Source organism: Eretmochelys imbricata, chromosome 3 (genome assembly GCF_965152235.1).
Source record: "Eretmochelys imbricata isolate rEreImb1 chromosome 3, rEreImb1.hap1, whole genome shotgun sequence".
NCBI classification, from domain to species: domain Eukaryota; kingdom Metazoa; phylum Chordata; order Testudines; family Cheloniidae; genus Eretmochelys; species Eretmochelys imbricata.
The window spans coordinates 196,686,542-196,709,306 of record NC_135574.1 but is presented as its reverse complement, the minus strand read 5'-3'; the positions used below and the strand labels follow the sequence as shown (position 1 = coordinate 196,709,306).

General features: G+C 41.5%; 1 protein-coding gene across 4 annotated transcripts in view; it reads left to right on the top strand.

The window, feature by feature from the left end:
* Positions 1 to 22,765, top strand: part of EHBP1 (EH domain binding protein 1) — a 320,086-nt gene that overhangs the window by 221,644 nt on the left and 75,677 nt on the right. For all 4 annotated transcript variants that reach the window (XM_077814056.1, XM_077814055.1, XM_077814053.1 and 1 more), the window contains 2 exons: positions 3,275 to 4,189; positions 6,679 to 6,822. In XM_077814056.1, coding sequence (XP_077670182.1) covers positions 3,275 to 4,189; positions 6,679 to 6,822 — 1,059 coding nt within the window. The remainder of the gene's footprint in view (positions 1 to 3,274; positions 4,190 to 6,678; positions 6,823 to 22,765) is intronic.

The window sequence follows — 22,765 nt, the reverse complement described above, 5'->3', positions numbered from 1 at the left end:
AAAAACTTTAAAAAATGGATAATTCCTTCCTGACTTCATGGTAACAGCTACATCTTTATGCCAGGAATCCAAATTCATATAGTTGCACAAGATCCTATAAACACTTACGCATATGCTTTAATTTTAAACAGATGAGATGTCCGATTGACTTCAATGGGACTACTTGCATATGTGAAGTAAAGCACATAGATAAGTGTTCGCAGGATTCAGGCCTTAGTTATGTGTATATTCAATAAAATGCATGTATGTCTATTTGCTTAAACAGAAGAATAACATTATAGAATTTGAATAGCATGTAATAGATTACAGTCAAAAATGATAGTGTATCTGCTTGAAAATCAAGACTTTACTGAATTTTCTAAAAAAGAAGAAAAACCATTTTTTTAATACACTGGTATGTGAATATATCCACAACATGCAATTGTTATTTATAGAACTATCAGCAATCGAAAGTCTACATGCCATCCTACATATTTATATTCAACTGGTTTTCCTCTCTGATTTTTCCCCTCTGATCTCTGATTTTTCCCCTCTTAATGTTTTTCCATTTTTAAAAGGCAACATTATGTTTACTTCTAGTAACTACACTCCACTGGGCATCAGGTCTCTTAGAAATCTAACTTTTCTAGTATAAATTGTAGCGTTGTATTATATAATCCATTCATTGTTTTCAACATTATGCAACATACTATCCTGTTGCTGCATTTTGGCCTTTACAGAATAGAATTCTTTGTTGTGAATGTGTTTGCTTGTGGAAATTGTGTGATTTGAAATTAATTATTGAGACATGACTGCATTGTCAATAATTATGGAAAAACAAATGAGCAAAAGTACACATTTTGTCCAGAATTAGAAAGAAGGGGAGTGTGAATCACTGGCAAACAGTAATCAGAAACATCACTAAAAACAGCAAAACTTAACAGACATTGAATAATAACCCTAGATACGTCAAGAATATGTTTTTTTAAAAAGTCACCGTTCAAAGTTAAATTTTTCTGCTTTAATATTATTAAGTGTGAACCTTTCCCAACCTGCTCTAAAACACAGTCCACACATACATTCTGTAGAGTCAAAACTCACCCACTTCCTGAGGTTTAGTTTTGTGAACTTTGAAATTAACGCTAGAACATAAACAGTTCAGCTCAGGCCTACTCCTTGAGCTTGGCTGCAAATTGGGTTCCCACCTCAGGACTTCTCAGCCCACCTTCTGTCAGTCCACCCCTTAGGTCCCCTTACTCTCTAGCGAGCTACTCCCACTGTCTACAATGGTGGAGTAATAGGTCACTTACCCCAGTGCGTCAGCATGACTCACTTAACATCTGTCAAAGGAACAACCACCCTTGTTAATAGGGTTGGTTCACAGGAGCACAGAGCCAGCTTGTTCCACTGCAGTAGCCAGCTAGCCGCCCAATGCCATAAAACTCTTCATTTTCTGGAACCCTACTCAACTTAAACCACCCACCCAAATTCCTATGCCATGTTCCCTCTGTATTCCTGCTTCTCTGTACTCCAGAGGTCTTCTTCATTTCCTTCCTCCCTGTCCCTACCAGTGTCCTGTCCCCTTCCGTGTTCTCTCTCCTCCTTCTCTTCCAGACTGCATTCCAAGACCAGGTACTATGGCTCTGTGCCAACCCTCCATGTGCTCTCCTATCCCCTACATCCAATCCATGTTCCTTCCCAGCCGCCCTCTTCTCTCTCCATCCTCCCGCCAATATCTCCCTCCAGTCCCTACCAAACCCTTTCCTGGGCTCTTGGATCAACCTGGAGTCAGAAGGCATGTTTTCTATTTCGTTTATATTTTTAAACATTGCTCTTTCTGCATCTAAACACAGCTCTCTTTTTATAATCACCAATAACCTCCACCCCACAGCTAACATTCCTAAAAGGCACTTCTCCTCAGCAAGAACAACAAAATCAAATTTAGAACTTCTAGGACCTAGCTCAAACTGTCCGGGATATAATAAGCTTAAAAGCATTAGGAACTGCAGATAAATTTTCAACATACCATCATGTTAAAAAGCTGTTGTTTTTTAAATCAGTTTTTAACATGTTCCTTTTGTTCAGAATATTTTAGTTATGATTTTTAGAACTTTAGAACCCACTGGAAAAATGATCCTTTTTTATTTAAATGGGGAGGGGAATAAAGGCAAAACTAGTGGGAATTTTTAATGCTTTAACCCAAGTGAATCTAAAATAACCAACAGGATGCCTTTTTAAAGGCTTTCTGGAAACACAATATTGTCTTCCAGGGTTAGTCCAGGAGAGTAATAATTAATTGTAAATTGAGAAACAGCTTTAATTCTTCAAAACTAGAAAAACCTGATGCACCAACCATAGTCATTTAAAGGGCTAGCAGAAATAATACAGTGTGGTTTCACATACATTGTCGTATCCAAGCTCTGTAGTGCTTTCAAACAGAAATGAAGTGAGAAATGAATTCACTACTCTCTTTATATAAGTTTAGTGTCAAGTAGATGTTTTAGAAATACATTTCTGTGCTTAAACAATATGACTTGTACCTTGTATCAGGTAATCTAGGGAGTAGTTCTTTTTGGTTATCTGGCTGTACTTTTTCATCAACACAAATCACTGCAATTACATGGCCAGTAGAAGGGAGAAGGTTGATCACCAATGATAAAGCCCAAGATGGATTAGTGTAGTGTTTCTTTTTATCTTTGTTCCTTATCTTAAAAACCCATCCTTACCTTTTTTTGTTCCAACTCTTACACTTTTTTTTAATTTGCTTGTTTCCTGCTTCTTGAGTGAGAACCATTTAAGATGCCAATAGATTTTGTTAATGAAAACTGAAGAGGTTTTTTTAGGTTCCACTTTCACACACATCCATTTGTTCATGAATGTGTCTATTATATTCTGAGTAATGTCAGTTGTTTTTACTGTCGCATGACAATATATTAAAAAGCAATGCCATGTTTTTATTCTCTTGCTTTAGGTTCCTGTGGAGATTCTGCTGTGTAGAATCTGTCAAGAAAATTGACAGGTTGTGCAATAATGGACTTATGGACAATATATTAAAACTTGGCTTGTACAGTGGCAAATACAAAAAGGCTAATTCACAACTATATTACTCCGTGGAAGCCCGTAGAGTAAAACAACAGTATCACAATGGTGAATCAGGCCCACAGACTTTCCTGCAATATCTGATATTTTTAACTGTTTTGTTTTTTTCAAATGAAACTTTCAATTGCTGTTTTTGAGTTGTTATGCTATGTGATGAAATTACTGCATTGTAATCTTTGCTTTGTTTATTTTTAAGGCGTATGATGGGTTTGCCAGTATAGGAATATCCCGATTGCTGGAACCTTCTGACATGGTTTTGTTAGCAATTCCTGACAAACTGACCGTTATGACTTATCTCTATCAAATAAGGGCACATTTCAGTGGCCTAGAACTAAATGTGGTTCAGATAGAGGAGAACAGTAGTAAAAGCACGTATAAAGTAGGTAACTATGAAACGGACACAAACAGCTCTGTTGATCAGGAAAAGTTCTATGCAGAGCTTAATGATCTGAACCGAGAGCCTGAACTGCACCAGCCTGAAAGTGGTTTGGCAGACTTTGTTTCGCAGGATGACTCTGTATTTGTAAATGACAGTGGTGTTGGAGAATCAGAAAGTGAGCATCAGACACCTGATGACCATTTAAGCCCATGCACAGCTTCCCCTTCTTCTCGCAGGACTAGAAGTGACACTGATCCACAAAAACCCCAGCAGAGCTCTGGAGGGACTTCTGGATCTGAAGAGGCCAGGAAATGCAGCAGTGCAAATACAGCACAGGCACAGCCTTTGCTGGGAAGGAAGAAACTGCTGAAAGTCGACACTTTGGACTTGAGTGACTTGCCTCGTGTCAGTGAGCAAAAAAAGGATGAATCTCCAGCCGTTGTTTGTGAAGACACTGACAAGAAAAGACACCAGAATTCAGACAGTACCATTAGTTTCACAGAGCAAGAAAAGCTGCAACATACAGGATCCACAGAGAGCAGGAGATCAGATACTGGCTCACCTGTCAAAAAAACAAGTTTATCTCCCACTTCTAAAGTTGGATACTCTTATAACAAGGATGCAGATCTTACAATGAAAAAACATGCTTCTCTGAAGCAAATAGAGACCGATTCTGACACTGATACCAGAACGATTATAAATCACGCAGATCAAACTGCAAAAACTGCACAGGTAAGAAATTTGAATTTATGTATACATAAACAAACAATGTGTAGTTGAAATAAAATGGGGTTACTGTTCAATTTAATTTCTGTGCATCACCTTTATAATTCATTGTATCTTTGACGGGCTAGGTTGAGTTTTGTTTTGTTTTTATTGTCTGACAAACCAGATATTCTTCACTAGCTGAATACTTGGAAAGAGCATGTGATGTTGAAAAGAGCTATTGCATGAAAAAAATCCATAACAACTCTTTTTATCAGAATTATCTTACTGTTAATCTTTTCTCCCTTTCCAATTAAAGTAAATAAAATTGTATTCTCAGCCAGCTGAAGGTGTCTAGGTTCAAGGGTTTTGCTCTTCATTGTGGAACCCCCAAGCTTTTTTGTGAATATTTCATGCTGGAGCATTAAATGAAAAAAGTTATTCATTCATTGATTCATATACAACAGTGTACAGTTTCAAAACTTCTGAATGCTTCAGAATATACCAGGAATATTTCAAATCTTATCTGAGAAGTAGCATGGCCTAGTGAACTGAACACACAACTGTTAGCAAGGAACTTGTGAGTTCTAACTCTGGTTCTGCTGCTGATGCTCTGTGCAGCCTTGAGCAAGTCATTTAATCACTGTCTGTTTTCACATCTGTAATATGGGGATAATACATACATACCTCCCTGGGATATTGTGAGGATTAATTGGCTGATATTTGTACAGTATTTTGAAGACAGAAAGCATTACATGAATGCTAACATTATTTTTATGTCTCTCCCTGTATCCTACTAAATCAAATCAGTCACACAAATATTTCTAAAATGTTCTCAACCTCATGTTCAAGAGAGCCAAATCAGGCCCATAATTCTTTTCCTGGGAACAACTTCCTTTGTTTTTAGCTTTCTTTCAATGAGTTTCCATTAGCCGCGAAAAGAGATGTGTGTGGCCAGTCTGCAGTATTGTGCATTGGTTCAGATGGAGCAGTGTTTTACATTTTCAGGACCCCTTTTTCCTTTCACAAGCAAGTGTGACCTGAATACGTTTTCTTTTAAGAAATTTAGTACTTATATTGAACACTACTACAGTGATGTGGACATAAAAGAGCTGGCTAGATGGACAGATAGGCATGTTTCTTATGTTTACACAGAATATTGCGTTGTGGGTTTTTTACATGCTCACTCTCTTTTAGAAGTTAGGTGAATAGCTCTTCTTTAAAGGAGATGATTTAGACTAGGATCATCTTCTGAGACCCAGGTGCAGCTCTCTCCCTGCTTGTGCAGAAGGGAGAAGTGGCACAGCTGCAATTCTACTGTAAACTGTGCAGGAGCCCCAAACACCTCCCCAAAAGCAGTGGAACCTCATGAGGTTTTCTGGCAACTCTTCCCCTGTGAATTGGTTTCTTAACGGGAGGGAGTGATCTGGCCCACAGAAAATAGCATGACAGGTAAAGGCTGTGTGTCTTCTGTACTGACATTTTCAGTGCAAGGGGAAAATAGGCTAAGAAGGATGAAGGATGGCTTTAGGGGGCCTTCTAGGGTAGTTAATCCTTTTGAGTATTTGTACTAGTTAATCAAACTTAAAACCTCAGCTGTACCAGCCACAGCCTTTGCCAGAAAAACAGCACATAAACCTGGCTGTTGCAGGAACACATCCTCCAAAGCATGATGGCCCCAGCTCTAGCTCATATATAGGCCTTCTTCCAGGGCCTAAAAACACATGAAGGGCCATGTCCGCAGGGTCTTCATTTCAGGAGTTACATCACTGGACAGAGTCAAAGAGTCAGGGTTATGCACATAGGCACTTGTAACTGTTCCAGTCAATCCATTGTGCCTACACAGAGCTCCTCGTAATGTTATTTCTACTCTGAGAGGTAATCAGTTGTGCGAATGGAAATAAGGAACTTTCTTCTGACTGCATCTGATGAAGTGAACTGTAGCTCACGAAAGCTTATGCTCAAATAAATTGGTTAGTCTCTAAGGTGCCACAAGTCGTCCTTTTCTTTTTGCGGATACAGACTAACACGGCTGCTACTCTGAAACCTTTCTTCTGACTGTAGCTAAAATACAGGTACATGTTTTTGCTGGTTTTGCAGCTTGTGTATGGGTCCCTTTATGGGACGGAAGTGGAATTATACCAGCTGTCAGTAGCCAAGGAAGAATTACATTTACGTACATATTTTAAATAGTTAAATACATAGTAGATGTAAAATAGTTTCCATCTAGCCAGTTCATTTTTTTTCCTGACAGCTCTAGTTTTAAGGTGTTAAATGTTAACAGAAAATCAGTGAAACTCTGTTTATTTCATAAAGGCCTGTGAGGTTATTTTTTAATTTTACATTTTTATCATCGTTATTTTCCATTGCTGTAGAATTTTATGTCACCTCATGAAGCTGTAATTCTCTGAATCCTGACGTTTACTATTTAGGCAGGCTCCTGGCTACTAACTACTCTGTCACTGTTGAATATGGTGGGGTTTCTTTGCCATTAATTCTACTTCTTTATTTTTAAGCAACGAATGTTGTCAAGACAAGAAGAACTTAAAGAACGAGCAAGAGTTCTTCTTGAGCAAGCAAGAAGAGATGCAGCTTTAAAAGCAGGGAATAAACAGATAACCAGTATGATCACCCCAGCCCATGCTAAGCAGCTGAGCGATGTAAGCAGTGTTGGCCGTCATGGCAGTTAACATAAGAAAATATTTTAATTCATCTTACACATTTATATTTTAATTGGTTCAGTAAGCTAATTAATTTTTGTTTGGTCAAAATGTAACTTCTGTGGGGGGGCAAGTGCCCACAGAGAATACTTTTTCCACAGTGAATGTCCCAATCCTTCAAGGTGCTTTGTACCATCAGCTCCTACTAGCACCTGACTCTCCCTCTACTGAAGCCAATGGAAAAGGCCCATAGACTTCATTGGAAGTGCTCTGAGCATCTTATAGGATTGACACCATTGTTTTTAAATATTAAGTCACTAGTGGGATGAAAAGCAAAACTACCTGTTAAATTATAGCATGGCGTGTTATGCTGTTTTTACTGGTGTTCTTTTATCATAAGAAGGAATTATGTTGGTGACATTGGAAAGTGTAGCTCTGCAAACTAGGTTCAGTGTGGAGGCAGCTGCAGGGATCTGTTGCCCCACCAGTGACCTCGGTGGTGACCTGGAGGGGACCATTCTCTCTGAAGATTAAAGCTAACTTAATTTTTATGCAAATCTTTTCAAAGCAGAGATTGCCTGTTGTGTCAGATTATGTGCAGTAATTTTGTGATTCTAGCCATTGTGTATTAGAGACTGAACTGATACCACAGGACTTGTTTCACTAAGAACTTCACTCTGACTAAATTCTGATGACTATGATAAAGATTTCGAATCATTCACTGATTCACATCATTAATAGTCTGGTCCTCTAGGGTCAAATTCTGCCTTTTGATTTGAGTGAGATTTCACAGACATAAGTAAATTTAGAATTTGGCAAATTTTATTCTCTGAGCCGTCCTGATTCTGCAGTTATAAGTATTTTTTTCTTGGAAAATGTTTATTTCTTCCCAAAAAAACTAGACTTTTTTTTTTTACTAATTTTTTCTTTGAAGCGAAAAAAAAGCTTGAGCCCCATTTACACGGTGAGAAGATGTGAGAGTTTTGTGTCTGATTTTTTTTTATTTTTTTGCAAATGAGTTTAAAGTATTGAATGTTACTAGAAATTTCACCTTCATTTAAAAAAATAGGTTTTCTCAATAGATCAGACTGCATTATAGAAAAGGCAGCTCAGGTAGTGATGCCTAGTTAAGGTTGCTTGACGCTTTTTATTGTAATACCATGTTTTCAGTTCCATATAAAGTTTCCAAACTTTAATCATTCAGGCTGAAATTTTCCATGACAGGTGCCTATATATATATTTTTTTTTTTGATAAATTTCGGGGGGGGGACAGTTTAGCTGTTTCTCAGAACAAGGCGAAGGGAAAATATGTTGTTTTGTCCATGTTAAAAAATTCTTACAACCATTTCATTGAGAAGTTCTAGCCCTGGACCAGGAATTTGAAATTTCATAGGAAGGTTACACTGGTATCAGGGGTGCTTTTGGCCATCCCCATAAAAATCTGCCCAAATATGGACAAGTTATGAAACTCTGAGAATATCAGTTCACACATGTTCAGGAGAGACTTTGCTAGAGTTTGGCAGCTAAATTCTGTGAAGATTCCATCTGTACAGAGCATGCTTAAACTTGGGACTGCAGGGGCTTAGAAGGACTTTCTGGGAATGTCTACTGTGCAATAAAAGACCCGCGGCATGTCCACAGCTGGCTCAGGTCAGCTGACTCGGGTTCACGGGGCTCAAGCTGTGGGGCTAAAAATTGTGTAAATGTTGAGGCTCGGGCTGGAGCCCAGGCTCAGGGACTCTGCCCCACTCATGGGGTTGCAGAGCCCAGGTTCCAGCCTGAGCCCCAACATCTACACCACAATTAAGCAGCCTCATAGCCTGAGCCCCACAAGACCAAGTCAGCTGACAGGGGACAGCTGCAGGTGTTTACTTGCAGTGTAGGCATATCCTTTATGCAATTGCACCTCCTGCTAATCAGGGGCCACTGTGCACATGTCACAGGAACTGAAAGCTGGAATATTGTCTCACCTGTGCTCTCAGTGCTCCTTCTAGTAGGTAGCAAAGAGGAGGAAAAGGAGGAAGCCACCCCACTTGATTTCAGAGAGTACAGGAGTCAGGGCTGGGTGAGTGACGAGCGTCAAGACTGGGGTATGGAGCAAGGGGAAAGTGGGGAACTCTGCCTGGAGACATAAAGCAAAGAGGGATTGGAAACAGGACCCACAGCCAAAGAGCCACCCCTCTGTTGAGCTTCCTCTTCATCATCTGGTGGATGGCCTTCTTGGTCAGTGCCAGGAGGAGGTTGATGAGGTGGACTTGCGATGGAGCTACAGATGTGGTATGCGAAAACAAGCAGGGGTGGGGAAAAGTGCAGCCAAAACCTCAGCAGGAGGTTATGGAGGAGTCAGAAGATGGGCTGCAGCCTGACACACACTATGCAGATGTGCAGCAGGTTTCCCTCTGACTGCAAAAGAAGCAAGTGTTAGGAGAGTCCATGCACCACATCCATCACGCTCCCATGCACACAGCTCCGAGAAGGAACTGCCAACTGATATCCCTGGCAGGCTGTGGGACTATGATGGAAAATAGGCTGTCCCACAAGGGTGAGGAAGTGGGTGGTATGGAGCACAAGCATGTAGAGATGTTCACAGTGTGCGATTTGGAGATGGACTGGCTAGAAGGCATCCATCCCACTCAGGTGATACATATGGGGCAGCTGGGGAGGCTCATGGGGCAGAGGCCCGATGATCCAGAGGGCCAGAGGTGGGACAAGCTCAATAAAAGTGAGAGAAGCAGGGGGCAAGGCTGCTCTCACTTCCTAGAGCATATGATGGGGGATGTATAGGGTGAGCAATACTTGATCTGGCCAGTTACCACAGGGTCCACCCAGTCCTTCTGACCATAGTCCAGGAGGTCTCAGACTCTGGTGACACCATTCTCGAGCATACAAAGGGGAACTCCACCACATGCACATGAAGGTGTGGGTTGTGTAGCAGGGCTACAGTGAGGAACTATTTCCCCTCAGTGGCTGCTATGGACCTGGTCACTGAAACTAGCTTCCAGTTCCTGAGGAGGTCCTGGTAAAAGACTGGTAGCTCGGGATACTCTCGGGGAAGACTTCTTGGATGGAGATAAAAGCTATCTTCTATTCATAACGGAATCCTGGGCAGCTCTGGAAGGTGTGTACTTGTGATTACTGGGGGATGGTACTAAAGGCCACCCCCTCAACCAAGAAGGGAGGAGCCATTAAACCCAGTCCATAAGAGAATATTGAGGACAACAAATGAAAAAAACGGATGGGAGTGAATGTTAAAAGTTAAAGATCAGGGTTCCAGAGGGTGATACTTAACAGAGAACCCAGGACAAGACCTACTGCTCTTCAAAGGTGTCTTAGGGGTCAGTGAACATCGCCCAGAGGAACTCTTCCTGGAGGTGTGACCATGTGAGGGACCCCAGAAGTAGGCCCTACAGTCACCGAGCGTCCCACCTCCAACCCCCACCACCATCCAGCTTCCTCCTCCTGGTATAGTGGATGGCCATTTTGGCCAGCACCAGGGAAAAGGTTGACAAGGAGGTCCTGTAACTTTGTGGGGCCACAGATGGGCTGTGCATAGATCAAGAGGTATGGGGGAAAAGTGCATCCAGAACCACAGCAAGAGGTTCTAGAGGAGTTGGAAGAGGGGCTGCAGCCTGACGCACTCCACATAGATGTGTGCCAGGGTCTCACTCTCACCACAGAAAGGACAGGAGTCAGGGGAGTTTGTGTGCTGTACTAGAAACACAACTGTGCTTAGAGCTCCATGGAGATGCTACCAGCTGATATCCCTGGCAGGCTGTGGAACCAGAGTGGAGTACTGACTGGGCCACCAGGTGGCAGCTGGTCCCGCCAGTTGGTGTCAGGGCATGACACAGGGGCGAGGAAGTGGATGGTAGGAAGCCTGAGCACGTACAGATGTTCTCTGGGTACGGTTTGGAGGTAGGCCGGCTGGATGGCATTCAGCCGGCTGAAGTAGCATGTCGGGGAGGCTTGAGGGGCAGGAGCCTGATGACAAATTCCAGAGGGCGGGGTGAGGGATGGGCAGGGAGCACTCTCCCACAGGACCCGCTCAAAGAAAGCAAGAGAAGCAAGAAGAAAGGCTGCCCTTACCTCCTAGCGCACATGACAGGGGGACATGCAGGGTGGGCAGCCCCATCTGCTGGTTCAGTGCCACGGGTCCATCTGATCATGGTCCAGGAGGTCTCTGAGTGTGGTGGTACAGCCAGAGCCAACTTCCAGCACATGCAGGGGGACTCCACCACCTGCACCCTAAGGTGTGGATTGTCTAGCACGTGTTCTGCTAGGAGGTCCTTCCCCTCAGTGGCCACTATGGACCTGGTCACTGAAACTAGCTTCCAGATCCTTGAGGAGATCTTGGTAAAAGACCATCAGCTCAGAGAAGTCTCGGGGGAGTCCTCTTGGATGGAGGTAAAAGAGCTATCTGATGGTCATATTGGAGCTCTAAGAGCGTCTGGAAGGTGTGTATTGAATGAAGTAAGGGACGGACTGCTGAAAGAAAAAGGATGATCTCATGATTAAGGCAGATGAATGCTGCCTTGCGAATTGGTTTCTGTCCCTGCTTCTGTCACAGAGTTCCTGTAGAACTCTGGGCAATCACTTAAAGCAAACTTTTCATAGGTGGTCACTAGTTGTGTTTTTCTCATTTTCTGGGTGCCTGACTTTAAACGCCTGGGGTCTGATTTCCAGAAGTTCTGAGCACTCACTATTGCAGCTGAAGTCAATGGGAGATGTGCTGAAAACATACAAAGTGCTAGATCATGCTGTGTGCTCAGAAAGATCAGGTGAAAGGCACTTCAAACTGGTCACCCATATCTAAGGCACACTTTTAACTTTACTTTCTCACTGCCTCAGTTCCTCATCTGTAAAATGGGGATAATAGCACCCCCTTATCTCACAGTGGTGTTCTGAAGATAATTAAAGTTTGTGAAGCACTCAAAGGCTATACTGATGAGCATCATAGAAAAGGCTATGAGGAAATGTGTAATTCTGCATTCAGAGCAGTGTATTATAGTGCAGTAAAATAAGGCCTAGGGCCACACATAGAACAATGATGATAAAATGAATATTAAATAGCTGCTTATTCAGTGAGCACTGTCCATCCTGCTTCCTGAATGAGACGGGACCTGTGGAAAATAATAGTGTGTGATCATGTAATTAAAGACAGTATCATAATGCATACTAAAGAGGCTGAATTAAGGTTGCATAAGAAAACTTTGTTATGGGATTTTCTAGCCTTTGAGTGCTTGGCTTTGTAATCTTAACATGGTTTTAATGTGGTGTTTGTACATTGTGTGTGTGTGCGCACGCACCCCCAAATACATAAATTGAATTATTCTGCAATAGTGCGTGAATTATTCTGCAATAGTGCCACTGATTTCCACAGGTACAGGACAGGGTGGGCCTGTGGCTGCCTGGCAAGAGTGGGAGAGACGTTTGCGGGGGGGAGGGATAGCTCAAGGGTTTGAGCACTGGCCTGCTAAACCCAGGGTTGTGAGTTCAATCCTTGAGGGGGCCATTTAGGGATCTGGGGCAAAAATTGGGGATTGGTCCTGCTTTGAGCAGGGGGTTGGACTAGATGGCCTCCTGAGGTCCCTTCCAACCTTGATATTCTATGATTCTGTGATTCTATAAGGTAAGGTATATTCATGTATTTGCAAGATCAGCAGGTGACTTCTGGAAGGGCAGAGTTTCTCTCTTTCTCTAACCCATTTGTTGCGTGCCAATAGCCAGGCATCCAGTTCTATTTTAGTGGTGGTACACTGATTTACACTGGGCCATACCCCATTACTTCATTAGCTTCCTGAAAAAATGCTTTGGATAGCACAGATTATTTTTTCTCTGATAGCTGCAGTTTTTTGCAGTTCATTAATACTAGCGGTAAGGAAGAACTTTCAGCCAGGCATCTTCGGTTTTATATTGACTGGAATGTTAGGTGTCCAAATTCCAATTGCATGGAGTAAAATCCAGTTTCTAATCAAACTCCTACTCAGTTCGTGCTTTGGAGTTGGATTGGGCCCTTTATTGCTGATTTTCAGGAAAAGAAGAGGAAAAAATGTGGTTACAAAATACTTCATGGCTAGTTTTCAGAACTGGCTAGTGATTTGAGGGACCACAATTTTTGGGAGCCCAAACTGAGACAGATAAAAGGGACCTGATTTTTCATATGGCTGGTGCTCGTTTTTTTCTGAAAATCAGTCTCCTTGAAGGTGGCGCAAGTTGGGCACCCACAGTCTTTAGTCACTTTTGGAAAATCTTGGTCCACGTACTTTATTTTAATATTTGTAGTTTCCATCTCAGCACTATAAGTGGCATTTTTAAAAGTAAACAAATGAGTACTATGTGTGTACCTATGGCACACTTGATCTTAACAAAAAAGGGAGAATTGCCAAGTCCATTCAGTGGTCATAAACTAATATCATTTGCATTACTCCTGTTAAGTATTTGCTGTTCTGATTTGGTTTGATTGAAGTCCTTTTTAAAGAAAAGGATCACAGAATAACAGAGTTGGAAGGGACCTCAAGAGATCATCTAGTCCTACCCCCTGCTCAAAGCAGGACCAATCCCCAGATCCATAAATGGCCCCCTTAAGGATTGAACTCACAATCCTGGGTTTAGCAGGCCAATGCTCAAACAACTGAGCTATCCCTCCTCCTAGTTCTCCATTATGCATGAAGTAAATACATCAGACCCTTTTCACTCACCAAACCTTTCCCTTCCCAAGGTGGAGCCAGAATTGTGCTATTTACTTCAGTAGCCATGTTGTTGTCCTGGCTGACCATTCCTTGTTTTGTGGACTCCATTGTCACTTTTTACTGGCTGCTAACTGACCTCTCCTGAAGCACTGGCTGTTTTCTCTTAACTTTCTGAACTTTCTTGGCTTTTCTCCTCTCTTCCCTGGATCTCTCCCCTCTTTAATATCTGTCCATCCTTATAGATTAGCATTACGCTCACGTCACTGTTCTTCCTTGCTTTATTCAAAACTTGTTTTGCTGGCATACTTGGAGACACCAAGAGAGAAAAGTTGTGACTGAATTTGTTTATCTATCTTTTAGCTCCTCCCCTTTCTCTCACTTTCTTACTACTCGTGTTTGACATTCAGTCCTCTTCACCTTCCTTTACTATGTGTCTTCTTGCTCCTTTCCCCTCTTTTTTGTTTATCTTCTACTCCTACCTGTCCTGTCCCTCTCAACTCCCCTACCTCTTCTCCATGACTCCTTCTATCCAGTGCCTCCTTTCTTTATTGTTTTGTGCCTTGATTCCCTTTCCTTTCCCCTTGTCTGCTCTGCCCCTTCTTTTCCCATTGTTTTTCCTACCTGTCCAGGTTCTATCATTTTCTGCCTGTTTTCCCTACTCTTACTCTATCACTCCATCTCATTTTCACCCTCTCATTCCCCTATCTCCATCCGCTAGCAGTGTGGGAGCACTGCTTTCACTGCTGGGCCTGTCCATTCAGTGCCTCTAATAGTCATGCATTAGGCAAAACAAGGAGTATTCCTGTGTTTGGAATCCTTTCTCCATTCTGCCTAGGAGCCAGTCAGAGGAAGACGTGACCGCATCAATCAGAGGGACTGAGAAAGTGGACTCACAGTGTGGGAGCAAGGGACAAGAAGAGCATGTGCCATAGGTGAATGTTGGGGATTGACAGCAATATTATGCTCCTCAAAACTGGTGCAGCATTTCGGAGACCAGTGGGGTGGATTTCAGAGCCATGTGATCACAGGTGCTAATTTTATTGAAAGAAGCACAGAAGTTGACTGGATAGTCCCTATCATATCACATTCATCTAAGGGTTTTATAATTCTGGTTTTAATTATCATTTCAACCAGCTTACCTGATACTGATATCAGGCTCACTGGTCTGTAATTCCCAGGACCAACCCAATGCCTTTTCAAAGATAGGGACAATATCTGCTTCTTCCCGGTCTTCTGGCATAGTGGTGGATTTGAGTGAGAGATTGCACTATTTTGTTAGCAACTCTGCCACTTTGTTCAAAGGAGTATAAGGGAGTTAGGTGCATGACCACTTCTGGCTCCTTTAAAAATCCCACCCTTCATTCTTAAACCCCTTCAGAAGTCTTGAATATGTTTCATCTGGGCCCAGTCACTTGCTGTGCTTCAATTTGTCAATTTGTTCTAGGTCCATCTCTCTTGACTCTGCAGTCTGTGTAAGTACCTCATGTTTAATATCTGCAAAGAGTTGATCCAGTGTACATATCTCCCCGAAATTCTCTGTGGTGAACACTGAATCAGAGATATCATTTAGATTCTCCACATTGTCCTTCGCTCTCTGGCAGTCCAACAGACTCACCAGTTCTCTCACAGGAGTCTTATTATTGATGGACTTACACAATTTCTTGTTGTTTATTTTTCTGCCTGGCTATTTGCTCTTCAAATTCTTCCTCAATTTCCGTTATAAAGATGACCTGCTGTAGTTTATATTCTTTTCTATTAGCTTTACTGATCTGAATTTCCTTTTTCTAAAGGGTACCTGTTTGGTTTTAGTGACATCTTTGGCCTTGCTATTTAGCTATGTTTTTGCCTCTTGTTTCTTTTTTAGGAATATGCATTCATTCTGTGACTCTGTTATAGGATACTTGCATTGCTTCCATGCTGAGTCTAAGGATTTGAATTTCCTCATTTTAACCAGTAGGCCCTTTTTGACTGGCTTACACATTTTAATTTAACTCTTCTTTTCTCAAGTTTAATGTAATAGTGCTAGGTTTTGGCATAACTCCTCCACCCAGAGATTACTGAATTTAGTTATGTTGTGGTTATCGTTAGCAGCTGGTACTTGGGTGAAATGTCTTTAGTAATTTGTTAGTCTCTAAGGTGCCACAAGTCCTCCTTTTCTTTTTGCGGATACAGACTAACATGGCTGCTACTCTGAAACCTGTCTTGAAAGGGAGACTTGAAGTAGGTAGGTGGGGAGACTGGGATGATGAACTGGTGGGAAGAGACAAAACTGGCACAGGGATGAACTGGAGGGGACGCAGGCAAGAGAGGACAGTGTTGAGAGGAAGAGGAGCAGAAAGTCTGTACCCAGTGGAGAAGAGTCCCCTACAAAACCTGGAATAGAACTCACGATTCTTAAGTCAATATTTCTCTGGTATCAGCAAATATCTTTGAAACCTACTGGCAAAGTATGACACATCCCTCTCTATTGCTGGTTCACATACCAAATGGCAACCTACTACTGCTATCGGTTATTCTGTTACCTCAAGTGCAAAGGTCTGTGCTGTGGAACTAACTGTTACAGCCCAGCTAATGATCCACCTGGGTAACAGTATGATTACACCAGATGGAATTTAAAAAAAAAAGGAAATCTAATTTAAAAAAGACAGTCACAAAAATACGTTAAAAGAACATTAAGGTTGCAAAGTCAAGTACTCAAAAGATAGGAAATGCCAGAATTAAGATTTCCTGTGAAGCCTTAATTTTTAATCCCTTTGTGCATATGCATTATCATACAATCTTTAATTACATTATTACATACTGTTTTTCCCTCAGGACCCATGCTTCATTCAGTGCCCAAGATGGACCTGCTCTGGGTATGAATACAGGTTGTGTAGTACAGGATGCTCTTGCCTGAAGGACCCTACCTCATTTGTGATAGAAGTCAGGTGGTGTGTAGTGAATGAGGTGGGAGATTGCAAGTGTCATGGTCAAGGCCGTGGAATACCACCAGGAGAAGTGAATTCTATCCCTGCCTTTGCCATAGAGTTCTTGCATGATGCTGGGCAAGTCACTTAAATAAAACTTTCCGCAGGTGGTCACTAATTCTGTGTTCTTAATTTTCTGGGGACCCAATTTGAGACTGGAGTCTGATTTGCAGAATTGCTGAGCACTCGCAGGTACCATTGAGCCATGCTTCGAGTATATAAAGTACTAGATAATGCTAAGTGCTCTAAAACGTCAGGCAATAGGCATATCAACCTGGGCACCCAAAATTAGTGTACACTTTTGACTTGACTTGCTCTGTGCCTCAACTTCCTGTCTGTAAAATGGGAAGAATATCACCTCGCCTCAGAAGTATGTTGTGAAAATAAATTCATTAATGTTTGTGAAACACTCACATACTATAGTGCTATAGAAAAGCCCATGAGGAAATGAATAATTCTGTAGTCAGAGCACAGTTTATATGTAGTATGTAATAAATAAGGCCCGGGGCCATACATTAAACAATGAGGGTCAAATGAAATGTTGAATAGCTTCTCATTCAGTGAGCACTGTCCATCTTGTGCACTGAATGAGGCAGGGGTCCTTTGGAAAACATAGTGTGTGATCATGCAATTAAAGACTGTATCATCATGCGTATACACAAAGGGCTGAATTAAGGTTAAGGTCAACCTCAGTTCTGACATTTCCAACTTCTGGCTTTGCAGCCTTAACATTCGTTTTGTGTATATGTGTGTTAGTTATATAGACTACCTAGTGGAATGTAGTCAGTATCATGGATTTCAGGAAAAAATTAGGCTTGTCTGCATTGATCTGGGGAAGTGCTCCCCATAAAGGATGGCAACCTATTACTGGTTTCAGTTACTCTGTTAGCTCAAGTGGCAAAGTTTTGTTCTGTGGAATTAAATGCAGATCCAGTTGCAGGATTGCACCCTTAGTGTAGATTTGGCCAAGGGTGGTCCAGTGGCTAGGGCAGGGGTGGGCAAACTTTTTGGGCCGAGGGCCACATCTGGGTGGGGAAATTGTATGCAGGGCCAGAGCAGGGGGTTGGGGTGCAGGAGGGAGTGCAGGATGTGGGAGGGGCTGCAGTGTGCAGGAACAGGCTTAGGGCAAGGGATTGGGGCAGAGGTGGGGTGCGGGGTGAATGAGGGGGCTCAGGGAAGGGGGTTGGGGAGCAGGAGGGGTGTGGGGTGCAACAGGGGGTCAGGGCAGGGGGTTTGGGTGCAGGGTGCCGCAGGGGGCTCAGGGAAGGCGGTTGGGGTGCACAGGGGTGCAGGGTGCAGCGGGGGCTCAGGGCAGGGAGTTGGGGTGCAAGGTGCAGGCAGGGGGCTTAGGGCAGGGAGTTGGGGGGTGGGGTGCAGGAAGGGTTCGGGCTCTGGCCCGATGCCGCTTACCTAAAGTGACTCTGGGGTGGCAGCAGTGCGCACTGAGCCTGCATGCCTGCCCTGGCCCCACACCACGCTGCTCCAGGAAGCAGCCGGAACCACGTTCCTGCGCCGCCCCTGTGGGAGGGCGGGGGCATAGGGCTCCGTGTGCTGCCCTTGCCACACCTCCAGGTACCTCCCCCGAAGCTCCCATTGGCCGCGGTTCCCCGTTCCTGGCCAATGGGAGCTGCGGGGGGCGGTTCCTGGAGGCAAGGGCAACGCACAGCGCCCTCCCCCACACACACCTTTCCGGGCCGCAGGGACGTGGTGCCAGCCGCTTCTGAGAGCGGTGCGGGGTCTGCGGCACCACAGGAGCAATCCCGCGGCTGGCTGGATCCGGCCCACGGGCAGTAGTTTGCCCACCCCTGGGCTAGGGTCTAGCTTAAGACTTAGGAGACTTAGGTTCAAGTCCCTGCTTCACCACAGACTTCCTGTGTGACATTAGGTAATTCACTTAGTCTCTCTGTGCTGCCCTTGCTACACCTCCAGGTACCTCCCCCGAAGCTCCCATTGGCTGCGGTTACCCGTTCCCGGCCAATGGGAGCTGCAGGGGGCGGTGCCTGGAGGCAAGGGATGTCGTATATAAACACCTAAGATAGAAAGACAGATAAATAGACTCTAAAGGATTGGTTTCAGAGATGGATCCCTGTAGTACTGACGTTTAAACAGTTGTTGAAAGCATAATTACTATATACTATCTAAAGAGATACTTAATATTTTAGTTGTTAATATTACCATTTGTTATTTACCCAAGCTGAGTGAGAAATATAAGATGTTAATTATATATTTTTAAAGACAGAGATTTGGGGAAGAATATTCAGATTTTTCTTTACCGGAACATACATAAATAACGTGGCTCACAAAATAGCTGTTACTCACTAAATACAATATTTGCATGTTTGGAGGTAGGAGGAGAGAGATGCTAAGAGATCAATTCTTTCTGCTCAGAATACTTCTTTTTATTACTCTGTTGCTCAGAGAACTTGTTGCAGCTGTATCTAATTGCTATTTAATAAGCTCTTTCTACTTTAGGTATCAGTCTGTTTTTCCCATTACTTTTCATTTTCATAAATATTTCATAAATATTTCATAATTTTCATATATTTCATAAATATACTTTTTTTTAGCATACACAGTGAAAATGAAAATCATTTCAGAAAAACATCATAAACTAACAAAATCTGGTTAGGTATTTATAACTTCATAGGGAAATCAATTTGTATAAGTTTATTTAAATTTTGACAGCATACATTTGCACAGATACTGGATATTCCATCAGCAATTAAATAAACATAAGGTTTTTTTAAATATTCAAAGCCTTTTTTTAAACAGTTTCATTTATTGTTTGAATCCTACAATAATCTCCCCTCCCAAATAAGCCACTTTCCATGCTGCTGCAATAGATGACCAAAAGTACACCACAGACAGCATGGACAAGGCTTGATACAGGATGAAATTTACAGTAGACAGTGCAAAATAATACATTCATTTCACTGAAAGCCTCTTTAAATAGAACTTGCCATTATAAGTGTTCTTTCCTCAAAACATTATTTTTAACAAATTCTTGAAAATTACTTCCATTGATGTTTTTGATGTAAACTAAAAACTAAAATCCCTAGTTATACAGCATTAAGAAAGGCATTTAGGTCATCAATGGAATTTTCTGTGGCCTTCCTAGATAGCTATTAAATGCCTGTGATTAAGATCCAAAGAAATGCTACCAAGTCATTCCTATGATTTCTTTATGAGAAAACCAAGGTAGGAAAGCTATTGTTTTGCCAATTAAACCTATGACAGATACTTTTTTATTGAAGGGTGGAACTTTACAGAAAGCAACCTTGGTCTTTTAATGTTAATTGGAAAATATTGATTGAAAAAAAGACTAGCCTGTCATGCTGATAATTGTGACCAGACTTAGATATGATCACTAGATCTTCTTGAGATTACAAAAGAAGCAGTTACTATCTAATTGGTAAAAAGATTGAACATTATTTTGGTAATCCCTGAGTGTTGGTAACTTATTCCCTGTTATTCATTTATATGTCTTTTATGTGTGCCACTATAAAACTGCTGAATATGGTTTAAGCTGATAAGACTATGCCATATGATAGTTAAATGTCATGAGTATGGCAAGTTTCATAGCTATTTTAACCATACACTCTTCCTTAAATGAAGACTAGACCAACTGACTGAACACGTCAATAAACAACCAACCTGATATTTACTTCTTCGTAATGAAACACTAAGTTCTGTATAGTCCCATCCAGTTTCATTGATGGCGAAAACAAACAAATTGTTTTATTTCACGTTCCTAAATACATTAAAGATAAAAATGGTCAGTGACTATCCTGAAGAAGGTTCTAAATCTTTTGACAATATATTTGATCATTTAGCTATTTTTCTTATTGTGAAGTTATAGTATTTCACTATACAAGGGCTGACCACATATGACTCCCATATATGATTATAGAAGGGAGCGGAAAGCAAACTGTTCCCCTTGCTGTGTAATTTAGTCTCATTCACAGGTAGAATTAATATGTACTGTCAGTTTCACATCAGCAAGACATTTGATCTGTATAATGTATCTCTTGATCATGCAAGACAAATGTTTATATGGTTCCAGTTTTAGATACCAATGGACCAGATTCTCAGCTGGTGTAAATCAGCATATCTCTATTAATTTCAGTGGAGCGATGCTGATTTACACCAGTTGAGAATCTGGCCCAAATGCCTGTATGCAATTGTTTATTTTTGTCAACTGTTGCGTATACAGTTTATTGATTGTGACTAAATATAAGTTGCATCGACCACCAAACTGCACAAAAAATACATTATCAACAATCAGCCTGTCCTTAGGTCACATGAAAAACATTGGGTTAGTTAAACAACCTAAATGCTTTCTGATTGCCTGGCCATAAATATTAGCAATAAAAATATATCTCTATTTCAGAGAGATACTTTTGTGAAATAAGCTAGGCCTAGATTTCTTAGCTTCTGGAATTCACTTTTTATACTGCTGTTAATGACTGTGGATGTTTTCTGTATAGATGTTCAGTGCATGCTGTTGTGAATCCCAGGATGATATCACCATTACTAAGAGCTGTATTTTGCATTGCCTATTCTGTTATTGCTCAGCATGCACAAGGGTAAAGTTAAAATCTTTATTCATTTCATTTTAAAATGTTTCTTTTGTTCTCCTTATCATGTTCTGGCTTTCCCAAGGATATATGCCTTGAACAAAAAGTCACATGTGCATTACTAATTGTGTGCCATTGTATTTACAGTTCCTAGTGGTGGCACTGTGAAGCTACTAATTCTTTTGCTTCACTTGATGTAAAATAATCTGAGTGTCTTTGATAGCAGTGAAACAGTATTAATTGTTTTGTACATTTCTTGGTCACTCTTCTTAGGTGGTCTTCATAATCTATTAGAACTTTCAGCCAGATTTTTGTAATGTCATGCCTCCAGCAGTGATTAAATTGGTAATTAATGAACAGTCTTTGGCAACGTAAACCACATCCCGTTAATTTTCTCTTTTGAGTTTTTAGAAGTTGTCGTGTCTGTCAGAAAGCATTGCGCCACCTTGCTACGGCCCCTTGGCATGAAACCACAACGGCTTGATTTTTGCAGCCATTAGTAGATCAGAGCTGTAATTTCACAGTATTTTGGTCAGGGTAATTATAGTACCAAGTACTGAGTAGAGTTGGGAATTCACACAAGAAGTCCAGAAATACCAGGTGAGCTTCCTTGTGTTCACTGGGACGTTATGATTAGTTTAATTGGGCTTTGTTTGATTTTAGCCGCACAGACTCTTTGTGCCACGGCAGTGCAGTGACTTTCCACTTTAGTGTTTCTGACCTGCACTGACAGGAACTAGTGCAAAAATGAGCCCTTTGAAGTGGGGCTCTTCGAAAAAGGCAACTAAAAAAGGAAAAGCTAGTGTAAATAGTTAACTTTAACAATCCTCTAAAAATCTACCTAATGCTTTGTGTTTTACTGTTAGTGTGAGTCATGTTCTTCTGTTTAATCCTGGATGAATAATGATATTTCCCTTAAATACCATTTAGGTGTTTAGGAAATATCTGCATTTTAAAATCAAATCTTCCTGAATAACTGGCTTTTGGATAGTACATATTGTTTCCTCTTTTCCACCTGCCATCACTGACGTAGTCTCGTATCAAAGATACTGAAAATCAGCTCTTCAAACAAACCTCAGTAAATGCATTAATAAGAGTGCACCTTCACTGAGTGTTTTCACGCTGTCATAAAGTAGTAGGTAAAGGCATTCATACTTCACTAATAACTATAGGTGTAGGAGCCTTCAGCAGTACAATGTGCACATTAAAGTTTAAGTAGTCACTTGCCTGTTGGCTTCTGAATGAAAGGACTGTCACTGGTCACTTCTCCTGGAAGCCTTAATGAAACCAAATAGTTTGCTACGAGTTTGGGCCTAACCATCGGGGTGTTTCATGCAGTCTTGTCAGTTGATGTTCATGAATTGACTTGAACAGAGATCAAAGTGTTTCTCAAAATGGAGAATCTGTGAGAGAGACAGCTCCTTCAATTGCACCACAAGAGCTAATCAAGCCATCAGTTCTTTATGCACTCTACGTGCCTTTAGAATTGAATACCCAACAGTTTGTCAGTACAAATTGAAATTCTGATTTTATGCTTTTTCCCCTCACCCTGCTCCAAATAAAATCAGTAAAAATATGCAATTCCTTTTTTTATAGTTTGATTTTGATAAGAGCTTTACAATTTAATACAAAAGCTATATTTAGCACTGCTGATTAAATATTTTAGATTAGAAAAAAAGTTAAGGTAAAGGAGTCAGCAGCCATTGCAGAT